The sequence below is a fragment of the Aethalodelphis obliquidens genome, unplaced genomic scaffold (assembly GCF_003676395.1).
Source record: "Aethalodelphis obliquidens isolate GAN/ISIS:26980383/991018 unplaced genomic scaffold, ASM367639v1 scaffold5, whole genome shotgun sequence".
NCBI lineage: Eukaryota > Metazoa > Chordata > Mammalia > Artiodactyla > Delphinidae > Aethalodelphis > Aethalodelphis obliquidens.
The window spans coordinates 66,970,268-66,984,271 of record NW_020837949.1 but is presented as its reverse complement, the minus strand read 5'-3'; the positions used below and the strand labels follow the sequence as shown (position 1 = coordinate 66,984,271).

Here is a 14,004-nt window from a genome sequence, read left to right as displayed (position 1 = left end):
TTGATTCATAACAAAAATTCTATATAACAGAAATAGAAGAAAACTTTATTATCTGTATGAAAGGTGTCGCGCAAAAAAGAAAAAGAAAAGAAAATCCGTACAACAAACATCATCCTAAGTTGGGAAATTATGAAAGTATTCCATTTAAAATTCCGGGACAAGATATGGATATTCTGTATAAATACTCTAATTCAATGAAGTATTGAAGCTCTGGCCAGCACAATAAGACAGGGAGAGAAATAACAATTATAAAGATTGAAGATCACTAATAGTACCATTGTTATTAGCATATGATACAGTTGTTTACATAGAAATCCAAATGAATCTACAAACATAATATAGGCAATAGAAAAGAGGAGTAATGTGGCTGTTTGTGAGATCAATATATAAAAGTCAAATATATTTATATATACCAGCAACAAAAACATTAATTTTAATAAACAATTTAAGAATTTAAGATACCAACATAAACTTTAAGACAACCAAGAATAAATCTAACAACGACCTGCTAGCAAAAAAATGTTGTAATTTATTTAAGGATATTAAAGAATAAGTTGATTGAAAAATCCTATATTCATGGATGAGGAATTAACACCATATAGATGTTATTTCTCCTAAAACTGCTCAATGTAATGCAGACTTCATGTAATGCAATTTTTCAAAACATTTATGATTTTTGTGTGTGTGTTTTTATTTTCACCCTTATGGGATATGACAAGTTAAATTTAATATGTGTACAGTAAAGAAAAAATAATAGCTAAGATTTCATGTTCAATGAGACATAGATTAACTATAAAGCTATAGTGTTGTAAGAGTGTGGTACTGATTCAGAGATGGACAAATTCATGAATAAAATAGAACAGATTCTAAAAAGAAAAATACCCACATATGGAAATTTGATTTATGATGGACTTGCATGATAGAAAACTGAATTATCCAAAACATGAAAAGATGGATTTAAAAATGAAAAGAAAAATAGTTGCACAACACCCAAAGGACAGAAGAAAGGAGGCAAGAACAGGAGGAATGGAGAAAGAGAAAGGGAGGGCAGAGGGATGAAAGAAGGCAGTGAAGAAGGGAAAAGAAAAAAGGGATCACTACTAGACAGAACCACTCTAGAATATTGTGTATATTTTATATATATTATCTATTCTATTCTAATAACTCACACCATCCTATCTTACATCACCACATAAAATTTCTATGTCAAAATTAAAACTAAGGGGCTTCCCTGGTGACTCAGTGGTTAAGAATCCGCCTGCCAACGCAGGGGACACGGGTTCAAGCCGTGTGGGAAGATCCCACATGCCACGGAGCAACTAAGCCTGTGCGCCACAACTACTGAGCCTGCGCTCTAGAACACGCGAGCCACAACTACTCAGCCCACGTGCCACAACTACTGAAGTCTGCATGCCTAGAGCCTGTGCTCCACAACAAGAGAAGCCGCCGCAATGAGAAGCCCACGCACCGCAACGAAGAGTAGCCCCTGCTTGCCACAACTAGAGAAGCCCACGTGCAACAATGAAGACCCGACGCAACCAAAAATAAAATAAATTAAATTAAATAATTTTTTTAAAAAATTAAAACTGAAATTTTAGGAGAGTAAATGTGAACTCTCTTCTGTCCACTGAGGAAACATTGTTTGTTACACAAAGAGGCCAAAGTGCTAGCCATTTATCAAAAGATTGATAAACTTGAATACATTAAAACTAAAATGATACTTGTTAAAATATACATTAAGGAAAGTAAAAAACTTTAAACCTATAGGAAATATTTGCCCCAAAAAAGAGAAAAAAACCCAAAAAGATTAAAATCAAGAAGTAAAGAATTTTTACAAATCAACAAGTAAAAAAGGGGTAAAGATATGAAAAGGCATTTCACAAACGAGGAAACACATAAAATTACCAAGTATGACATTTTAAGTGTTAGGATGGGCTCAGCACAGTTTTTTTCCACCTTCTTTTACGTACCTACATTGGTACAACTTCTATAGGAAACAGTTTGGCATGATATTGTAAAGTTGCAAAAGTGGTCACTGTCCATGAGCACCAGAAAATATGTCGAAAATGCATTTTTTATAAGAACATAAAGCTAATCCAAATATCCATTGTATGGATTTTAAAATGCATACCCGCATAAATGGTATTAAACACAGCAGTAGAAATAACTCTTCAACTACACGTGGATGGAAATTCAGCTACTACGTGGAGGAATGTTAGTAACAATGCTGAGATGAAAAAGCAACATACAATGTGGTGTTTATGGCATACACATGATAACCTGAAATTCAGAATAGTGGTCACCTTTGTTAACGAGGAAGGGGGTGCTATAGGGAAAGAACGCAGGTATATGTAAGTTAGTAGGAATATTCTACTCTCTGGGTTGGGCAGCTGGTATGTAGGTGTTTATTATATTGCTTATATAACAGCAAACTGACCAGTGATAGTCTGGAAGAAAATATTTCAACATGTCTAACGAAAGGTAAATGCCCACAATGCAATGCATGAGGAAATACGGGAAATTTTCATGTTCTAAATATTTATGGCTCTTAGTATCAGGGGATGGGGTTTTAGTTGATTTGTTTACATTTCTCTTATGTTTACGCACTGTTTGTATGACATTAACCAAATGTTTTTTTCTAATGATGCTAATTTAAATAAAAATATCACTCATAATACATAGAGTTTATAAGATAATAAAATGCAACTTATGGAAAAGAAGGACAAGGCTTTAAAGATGCAGTTCACAAAGGAGGTCACACATCTGTAAACCTACAAAAATATGTTCAACCCACTAGTAAACAGGCATGTGATTATGCAATAACAGCACCATGGTATTTTTCACTTATTGAAGAAACATCATAAAGTTGTTTATATGTAGTGTTTTGGAGTTTCAAGGAAGTGGGCCCTTAATTTTCTACAGTGGGCGCCATTCAGAGGGTATCATAATGTTGTAGTGGAGAATTTCCCTTATAGAAGATTAGCTTTCAGAACATAATGCACTTGTTCACATAAATGTATTCAAATAATGTTAACTGCAATACCTGGTTTTTTGTGACAGTGAAACACTAAAGAGTTTAAAAGTACATGAAATGACTTATTTAATCATAGACTATATACCCTATTTAATATTCACTTATAATAAATCTTTATATGTACATTGACAGAAAGATCTCTGACGTTTTTAAGTCAAAAAAATGCACACGGATAAATTAAAAGGATGTATAGCATAATCCTGTTTATGTTAAAAATATGTGTGTGATAAAATTTACATGTGTACATTTATATATGTAATCCTATAGAAAACTTTCTTGTGGTATCCACAAGAATACCTGGGGATGGGTTCCAGGACTCTCCAGATACCAAAATCCACAGATACTCTTAGTCCCTTATATAAAAAGGCATAGTGTTTGCACATACTTTAAATCAGTACGTAATAAAATGTAAATGATATGTAAATAGGTGTAAATACAATATAAATGTTTTGTAAATATATAGTTGCGGCTCACCAAATTTGAGTTTTTCTTTTTGAAACTTTCTGGATATTTTTTGTTTTGTTTTGTTTTGTTTTTTTGCGATACGCGGGCCTCTCACTGTTGTGGCCTCTCCCGTTGCGGAGCACAGGCTCCGGACGCACAGGCTCAGCGGCCATGGCTCACGGGCCCAGCCGCTCCGCGGCATGTGGGATCTTCCCGGACCGGGGCACGTACCCGTGTCCCCTGCATCGGCAGGCGGACTCTCAACCACTGCGCCACCAGGGAAGCCCTGGATTTTTTTTTTAAGATTTTTGATCCCTGGTTGGTTGAATCTGCATATGTGGAACTTGTAGATATGGAGGGCCAACTGTATTATATTGTTACCATTGGGGCAAGAAAGGTGAAGAGGCACATTCTAAATATTCTGTCCTATTTCAATTCTTTTTTTTTTATATACAAGAAAATAGGCATGTATGATTGTATAACTGGAGGCACTACCTGCCTTTGTAATTTTCCCCAAGGTAGGTTGCATTAATAAGCACACTGCATGCAGTAGCAGCAGAAGCAGTGGACATTTATCACAGCTGACCCCGCAATTAGTCTTGAGTATTCCTGGGTGGCAAACACTGCCAGCCAGGTCAAAAGACAGGGGGAAGCCTGGCTTCTAGTTGCAGATTCAGTCAGAAGGAAGCACTGAATACAGTTGGCTAAAACCTCATATGCAGTCTGATCATTTTCTCCCAGTAATGGAGAAGGCGAAAACTCTCAAAGACATATTTACTGACCTATTGGTCACATTTATATAATTATTCAAAAGAATTGTTTATCAATAAAAATTAGTAAATGAAACAATTTTGTATATGTCACTCTGCATTATGTGAACTGCATACCGCATATGGGAGTATATCTTAATGAAAATTATTATAATTTATTAACTTTATTTTTTTAACTTTAGAGTTGATAAAAGAAAAGATATATTTATTATAGAATATAGAGTATATAATGACAATGTTTAACTTAGGACATGTTAATACTTTTATTTTAGAATTCCATTCTACATAAGAATTTAACGTTTTTCAATAAAATCAAAGTCTTTCATTAGATGAAATGCTAAATACACAAAACTAAAAATGTCCTGAGTTTGAATTATCAATCATGTGCCATAACGTGCTTATTTTTCAGGTTAAGCTTTTTCCGTGATGTTCCTGATTTCAGAGTGTTAGCCTGCGGTGGAGATGGAACCGTGGGGTGGATTTTGGACTGCATAGGTAATGAAGACACACATTTAACGTAGCTGGGGTGAGAGTGGTAACCTTCAATTCTGTGTATTTTGTTTGTTTATTTAGTGCATCCATATCTTTGGATGTGGATGCATTAAATAAACAAAGTACATAGTGATACACTTAGACATCTGGAATGTTACACACTGTTTACTGGCTTAATTTATTCGTCTATATTTCAAATTTTTAACTGACAAAATAATTTACAAGAAACTAGAAATCCCTCTTTTCTCATTCATTTCTCTTGGAATTTAATAAACCCTCAAATATTTCTGGATCTGCATTGACCAATCTTTTTTAAAAATAGGCCTCTTCATAAAAAGGAAAGATGGATTCAAAAGAAGTTTTACTATCTATATATATTGAAGCAAACTTTTATTTAGTCAGTGCAGTTGAGAATATTCTACCTTTTCATACTCTCAAAAATATTCAAATTAAAAATGAATACATATTGTCAGCACGCTTTTGGTAAGCATCTAACGACTTTAACCTACTAACATTTTTAAAACAGGAAAAACAGGGAAAATTGTATTCTTTGGCCTTCCAATAAACAATGTCAGTAGTATTAATATATTTAAGGAGAAAACCAGAGTTCAAGAACTGCAAAAATTAAGGAGTTGCTTGAACAGTATCTGAGAACTTGTAAGAATCTTAGTGAAAACAGGAGGATATTGTTGGTTTGCATTAGCCCTCAAAATCTAAGCCTTGGCTAGTACGCTGTGGCACATCCCTACATAATCTATTCCCTCCCCGTTCCTACACACCCACATATGCTTACTTTGAAGGGCTGAGAAGGGAGAAGAATAAAGAAAAGTAATATATGTTTGTGAGATTTGCTCAGTGATTCAAACAAAAGCATGTGGAATTTCAGTGGCAAATATCTTTACTGGACTCAAACACTATGTTGTATAATGTTGAACCTCAAACAAAACCAGGTAATCTTTTACGTCGTTGACTCTGACACAGAACAGCACAAAACCATTGTTAGCGTTTTACTAACCTTTAGAGTTCCACTACTTTCAAAATATTTTATTCCTTCAAGTGTACCTTGAGTTGATGTTGCAAAGGACTTTTTATAGGAAGCTACTTCTCCACTCTGCTTACGTCCTTGTATGAATATTCCTGTGTTGTATGTACCTGCATCCTTGAGAATTTCAACGGAGTTAATTCAAACACGCTACAATTTTTAACTGAATTAACATATTTAAAAGGCTTTCCTCATGCATAAGTCTTGAAAATTCCTGTCGCTCTGTGAATTTTGGTATTTATTTGTTTTATAAATTGCTAGAAATACATACAAATTAATCAATTTATAATTGTATATAACTATAAAATAGAACGTTTTATGTTTATAAGTACCTGGTGGAATGCCTTCCATGCCAAGCTGTGTTTATTTTATTGTTGTTCTGTCTGTGATCAAAAATTTATTTTATTTCAATTTTTCAATTCTACAGAAAAGGCAAATGTAGTCAAGCATCCTCCAGTGGCTATTCTGCCTCTCGGGACCGGCAATGATCTAGCAAGATGCCTGCGATGGGGAGGAGGTAAAATAGCTAAAAAAAAAAAACAAAAAACTTAAAAAACAGAGATATAGTACAGAGCACCCTTCCCCCAAAAACTAAATCCAGCATTTCTTCACTGCATGACAGCTGCCATGTAATTTCAGCAAACATAATTGCTGTCAGATATGTAGTATAATTTTGAACAATCGTCTAGAGTAGAGAGACAAATAGTGGACCAAGAGTTAGACTGTGAGTGCTAATTATATACTTGATGGGGCAGGCAAGCTTCCAACCCTTTTTGGTTTGGGGGTTTCCAATTTAAGAAATGAGATAAGCATGGGTTAACTCTAAAATAATCTTCACATTTGTAATCTCTGAGTGTGTGAGAAAATCACAAACAAAGGAAAAGAACTGAAAGGCTAACAAATGACTTGTCCAGGAATAAGTACAAGAGACCCACTTTGCACCAGGTGGTGTGTTCTGCACTTGGGGTACAGGGTTAAGAATAGAAAGAAAACAATATCTGCTTTCAACGGAGCCTTAAATTCTAGTGGAACATGAAGTCATGTGTAAATTGTGAGACTTCCTACTGACAAGTAAGATGATAATCAACATAATGAACGACCTCACCTAGGAATTGATGAGGTGACATAAGAAGAATCCTAATAGGTGGATAATGACGGAGCCATATAGAACTGGGGGTGGACATTATAGGCAGAGGGAACATCAAGTCCAAAGGCCCAGAGATACAAAGGCACTTAACATTACTGAAGGAACTGAAAATGGAATAGTGTAGATGGAACAGGTGAGTAAAGGGAGAATATTTCAAGATGAGATCTTAAAATAATTTGAAGTGTCATTAACAGGCTAAACTTACCAGAAGATATCAAAGAAAAGAAAACCATATTTTGCTAAGTAAACAAGAACCTAATCCTAAATATTTTTAGCATCTAAACTCAGAGAAGTTTGAAAAGTGTCTAGTAAGACAGTGTAAATCAGAAGCCCTTGGGAAGCTTGTTAAAAATATAGTGGACCAACCTTACTTCAAATATGCTAAATGGAAATCTCTAGAGATGGGACCCGGGCAGTTGATTTTTTTTTTAAAGCAAACTCCCTAAGTAACTTGATTTACAACAAAATTTGAGAAGAATTGTTCCATGAATACCTGGGCAACTTGTGAACTCTAAGATGTATATACATGTATTTGTGTATTTGACAGAATTTGAAACCAAGTTAAAAACATGGTATATGATATATTTGTAACTTTCATTAAGGATATAACTTAGTAGAAGAATATTATAAAATACTGAGTTAAATTGTATAGAATCTAAAGATAGATATAGATAGATAGAATGAACCATTGCTTACGAGATGCTTATATTTGCCAATGTTAATATACGTGTATTGATTAAAAGGAAGAGAATCATGCATGTGGCTTCTTACGTATTCCTCTGGAAATATTTTTGATATTTGAAAATTAATAATTTTATTTTGGCTTCAAGCTGGCAAATGACTTAAATCTCAAAATTGATATAGAAGTTCCATTCAGGGCATCCTTTAATTATTTCCTTGTAAACAGTTTTAAAGATATTCTTATCAGTAGCCAAAGACACATGGATTATAGTATATGTCACAGTGTATATTGATGATGAACTCTTTGTGCATGTCTAGCATGTGCTGGCACTGTTCTAGGTGATGGATATTAAATGAGAAAATAAATAAAGGGTTCTTACCCTTTTGGAGGTTACATTTTCATTGCGTACACAGACAATAAATCACTGAATAATGAAATATATAATTACAAAATAAGGTCAAGGATATGAAAGAATCAGAGTGTATTTTCAGAGAATAACCAAGGGGAACTATTCAGCTATATGGTCAAGAAGACCTCTCTGAGGAAGTAACATTTAAGCTGGATTTAAAATATGAGGAAGAAAGAGTGAGCTCTTTGTACTGAAAGGACTGAAGGAAGGCTGATGTAACTCTAAGAGGTCATGGGGCAGTGGGTAGGTATGGCCTCAGCGGGGTGAATAGGATGACGTTGGAGAGAGAATCTGGAGCCAGATTATGCAGGTCTTAATGGTCATGGTAAAAATTTTATGTGATTGACTTTGAAGCACACAGTGAAACTTTGGAAGAGTTTCAAAAGCAGAGTGGCACAGTGACATTTGTGTTTTCAAAATAGGTTAATTTGGGGGCATAAAAGACTGTTAAGAAAATGTGGCAATGTGGGGAATCATAGATTTTGAAAGGAGAATTTGGATTACCATTGTATTTAGAGGATAAATGGGCTGGGCTAGGGCGGTGGTAGTACAAATGAGACAAGTGCACACACTGACATTTTCAGGGATAGACTGATACAACGTGCCAATGGATTGGGTAGGGACTTTGGGGAAAGTGAGGTATCAAGGGGGACTGCAAGATGCCCAAGGTGAGCAATTAGGAAAATGGAGGTGCGATCTGCTAGAGTTTACTAATAAAGAAACATGCTCTGGGGTGGCATTATTTCTTGTCTAACTTTGAGCAAGTTGCTTAACAACTGTGTGCCTAAGACTCCTCATCAGAACTTGAAGAAAATAATGGTATCTGCCTTGGAGGTTCTTACACCCAACTATCAGATTGTTTCCCCAGTGTCTGGGCTGAGTCCTTCCTGTAATTATAGTAATTATCATTATGCTTAACATTTGGGAAAGAAATTACTTTATTCAACCAATAATCATTTTGTTCACGTAATATCACTGGAATCTATTGACTGGAAGCTTAATTTTTATGAGTATATTTACATATTTTGGAAAACATAACACTGTACAAATATAAGATGTTGTAGGACATTTGAAAAAAATACTTAATTTACATTTTCTTTGCAATTTTTCTGGCAATGATTAATCTCTCAAGCAAAATTCTGAAGTTTACTGCAAGAAAAACGTTGTTTTGTGAAGAGTAAGGGAGTAGGAGGCAGAATTTTACATGGAGCACACTCTTACAAATATATGTTGTTGCTTTTCTTTATGTGATTTTAAATTTGTAAAAATTCCTATGACATTTTAGATAGAATCAGTCATTATGATAACATCATATCATTAAAGCAAAGATAAATACTAATTACGTTTTCATTTGGTTGCTTAGCCTAGAGTGATTATACGCTTTAAATCAAAATAATGGAAGCAAAATAGCATCATTCTTTTCTGGAACAAGCTTTGTTTGCATATTTAGTAAGTTTAATTTATCTTTTTTTAAAAAATATAATCTTTTTGAGTTCAGGAATCCTATTTATAGTTATGGATCATTATTAAACAAGCTTGAGCACAGATAAATCTAAACAAGTAGGGCATAGATATTTGTTAAATGGGGAACTACAATTTGGAATTCTTCACCTTTGAGAATTAGCACTGAACTGCAGGTATGATTCTCCAAGTAGATTTATTGCCTCTCTCTTTCCATTTTTCCTTGGCTAGAAGACTGATTGATACCAGCCTTTTTCATACATAGCCATAAAAACTTTGAGAACATATCCAGTGCTAAAGAATTTAAGTTAATTGACCCTACTTAATCTAGCTGTATTAATTCTTTCATTAAATTCAATTCTATTATGTTGTCTCCTGGTCGGTTGCCGTTCCTACATTTTTCCGGTGTTATGCTGAACAATGCTTCTATTAACCTGAGATATAGCTGAGGACAAGCTCAATGTTTGTTTTAGAGCATTATCATTTACTCATATTTCTGCTGAGTGGGTTTGTGTATAATACTGTATATTAAATATACTATATTTTCATACTATATTATACATTAGTTTAATGTATATAAATTCATTTATATCTAAAACGATCATACTTATTTTCAAACAAGAGTAGAATTTGGAAAATAGGTGAATATATTTAACTGTTTTTAATTCAATGCAATAGGTAAACATATATATATATATATAATTTATTTGAGGGGGTGTTAAAAGAAATTAAAAAGAAAATAAACATTGGGAATGAGGGTGGAACTATTAAGAAACACCTGAAAAATAAGTACGCTTAATTACTATACTCTTGTAGTTTAAACAATTCAGTGTTTTGTCACTGAGTACAATTATATGTATATTATGTAAGTTCATAATTTTTGAATTATGCTATAAAATGTGGTATGACATTTATTGAAATGGTTTTTAATACTTCTAATGTTTATATCTGTGTAGTCGTTGTTTGTTGTACTTTTTGCTGTGTGTATTGAATGGTGCATAATTAGTTTCTAGACCTGTGTAAGGTAAGAAGAGATGGTAGGCTCCAAGATACGTATTCCTGGTTTCTGGCTGCCTTGCCCCTCTAATAAGTTAATTCAACAAATACAGCATAAATGTAATTTAATCTTGCCATATTACAGTGCCTATTCCCTTTTCTTTTAATCCAATCGGTTTTTCCAGAGTTATGTGTGCTAACACATCTAACGAGGACTCATAGCCTCTGGCATTTTCTTGTTCAACAAATAAATTATTAAAATATAGAATGAAGTTGGACACGGAAAAAAATCTATGAAAATATTGTTGCTACTCAAAATATCATTGTAAGAATGTGTATAGAGTTAGAAAGATTATTTAACTTAGTACATTTCAAATTCTAATGTCATTGTCAGTATTATTGTTGACAACTTTCTATTCTTTTGCCTTATATACTAAGACCTTTTACGCATTTTCTCATTTTTTTTCTCAATTAATTCTCACACCAAACCTAAGTTTTTACAGAGGAAGAAACTGTTTAGAATTTTAAAAGCAGACACTGAAGTAAATAACACAGCCAGGATTAGGCTACAGCCCTAATTAACTATAATGTTAGATACCTAAAGGTACATTTAAGAGAAAGTATAATATTAAGCAACAAGTTTCTTTTCTGGCCATCGTGGCTATCTATAGTAGATTTATTTAAAAATGGATTTGTTGGACATTTACTGTAGGGCACACCTGGTAAAAGGAACTTGTGGGGAGAAAAATGAAAATAACTATAGTGCACCATGCTCGTTCTACGGTAGGGCTAGTTTTGAGAACTGTGTACTGTGGTACTGTACAGAATCCATTATTTTGGGAGGGTGGCTTCTGGAAAAAAGTGTTATCAAATATAAAGCCTGCAGAGGGAGTAGAAGCAAGGGACAAGTCTAACATGGCATCCAGGCTTTTTACTATAGCAACTGGGTGGAGGGGAAAGTCAGCTGTTTTTCGGAGGGAGAGTTCACAGGAGGATGATACCAAAGCACATCATTAATTCCACTTTGAATAAATACATTGATAAAAAGTTTTGTGAGGGGTATGCATTGGAGATGTTCATTTGGCAGTTGGCTGTACTGTGAATTTGTCCCACAGGAGCGAAATATGAGTTACAAATTAAAGCTAAAGATAAAATATTAGTATGAGTATAATAAGATTATAGTTAATTCTTCAACCTGTGTTAGAATTTGCTTTAAAATGCATTATTTAGCTTTAGAATGATACACACATATTCACACGCTTAAACATATATAATTATAGCTTTTGTTATTTGGTTATATTTTTTCTCAAGATAATTTTTTTTTATTAGGTTATGAAGGTGAGAATCTGATGAAAATCTTAAAAGACATTGAAAACAGCACAGAAATCATGTTGGACAGGTGGAAGTTTGAAGTCATACCTAATGACAAAGATGAGAAGGGAGACCCAGTGCCTTACAGTATCATCAATAATTACTTTTCCATTGGCGTGGTAAGATTTTCCACTAACCATTCTTTTTTTACCAGTTCTGGATAATCACTGATGTAAACTCTTATACTATGAAGATTTACTGATTATAAATAATTTATTTTATCTTTGTGTCAGCAAAGCACCTCTTCTAATGGGTAATAGTAAAGCTTATGAATTTATTTAAAGTCAGAGAATCAGTGATGATTTTTTCATGTGTTAAACAAAGGAAAGAAACTATATTTTATGTAATTGGCTTGACCATTTGTGTTAGTAAAATGAAGCTTAGAATGGTTTATAAGGTAGTTATAAGTTTTAGAGTATAAGCTACAGTTTCACATTACTAAAAATGTGAAAACAATGCATCAAATTTTTTCTTATTTTGAAATCTACATTATAATATCATAACCTATTAGGTTTTTATTTATAGACATTATTTTAAAATGTATGGTTTAGTGTAAAGTCTAAGAAAAATGCTGCTAGTATTCTCAAGTGGTTAATAAGTCAAAAGGTTAATTTTTCACTTACTTTCTTGAAAAATTTGAGACCGAAATTAAAATATCTTTTGGCAATTTAAAGAGTTATTGAAATTTCAATCCCTAAGAAATTAATAATTTTAACAGTAATTTTACTTGTACTTATATATATATTACCCAGTAATTATGAAGTCTTAAAATATATTATCTACAGCATTACATTCCATTGAACATATTTTCCCAATATTAGTCTTACATCATGTCTCATTTCTCTCTTATGCATGTGCATGTGCACACATACACACACAGACACAACTAGCAAACTATAAAAAGCATTGGTTGAGTCCATGAACTTAGGAGTCAAGCTACCTTTAGCAATTTTTTTTTCCTCTTAGTGTGCATTCATTTACCCGTATCATGGTAGTTATTATTTTCTCTCTCATAGTTGTAAATAATGTGATTATACATTTAAAGAGCCTCGTATAATGATGCATAATGAAGGCTAAATATACAATCTTTACTAATACTATGATAATGATTATTATTATTTGCAAGAAAAATGTAATGCATTTGATCCATTAAAATTCTATTTATATTTGATATGAATAACAATATTTTAACAGCTTTATTGGCAAATAACTTACACACAACCTAATTCATTCATTTTGAGTAAACCTTTTAATGATTTAATAAATCTATCCCATATTAGAGCGTTTTCATCGCCAAGACAAGAACCCTCATGCCCACTTCTAGTCAATTCTGGGTCCTTTCCCCAGTTCCAAGCAAAGCTCTAATCTTTCTACCTCTAAGATTTGCCTTTTATGGATAGTTCATATAAAAGAAATAATACAATATATCGTATTTTGCACCTGGCTTCTTTCACTTCACATAATGTTTTGAGGTTCACTTATATGAACTACATGAATACTGTATTCCTTTTATTGCTGAGTAGTAAGTATCCCGTTGTGTGGATATATCATATATTGTTTATCTCTTCATGGGTTGATGTACATTTAGATTGCTTCTGGTCTTTGGATATTATGAATAATGCCACTGTCTTGAGTCCCTATAGTTAATTTTTTATTTTGCTTACTGTACTTTTTGACTCAAGAATTTCTATTTGGTTCTTTTTTATATTTCTAGGTCTTTAATTGATATTTTCTATTTGAATAGTCGTTGTTCTTATACTTTCCTTCATTATTTAAGCATAGTTTACATTAGTTTTTTTGATCAATTTATAATAGCTGTTTTGAAGTCTTTGTCTGCTAAGTCCAACATCTAGAGTCCATCAGAGACATTGTTTGCTTTTTCCAAAGTATGTGAAACACTTTCCCATTCCTCTGCATATTTGCTAGTTTTTTGTTGGAAACAAGAGATTTTATATAATATATTATAACAACTGTGGATTTGCATTCTCCCATAGGTGTTATGCTTGTTCCTGTGTTTGCTTAGGGATTTCCCTCCACTGATTATAAGGAGCCTTTCTCCCCTGTAGTGTATGGATATACTGATGCCTCAGTATGTTTGTTTTTGTTTTTTCTTCTTGCTTTTATATTAATCCTGGCTTCTAAGGATCATTCCTGTG

At 33.3% G+C, this 14,004-nt stretch overlaps 1 protein-coding gene across 6 annotated transcripts in view; it reads left to right on the top strand.

Moving 5' to 3' along the window:
• DGKB (diacylglycerol kinase beta) overlaps positions 1-14,004 on the top strand; it is a 704,177-nt gene that overhangs the window by 288,074 nt on the left and 402,099 nt on the right. For all 6 annotated transcript variants that reach the window (XM_027102569.1, XM_027102571.1, XM_027102570.1 and 3 more), the window contains 3 exons: positions 4,658-4,743; positions 6,210-6,299; positions 11,807-11,967. In XM_027102569.1, coding sequence (XP_026958370.1) covers positions 4,658-4,743; positions 6,210-6,299; positions 11,807-11,967 — 337 coding nt within the window. The remainder of the gene's footprint in view (positions 1-4,657; positions 4,744-6,209; positions 6,300-11,806; positions 11,968-14,004) is intronic.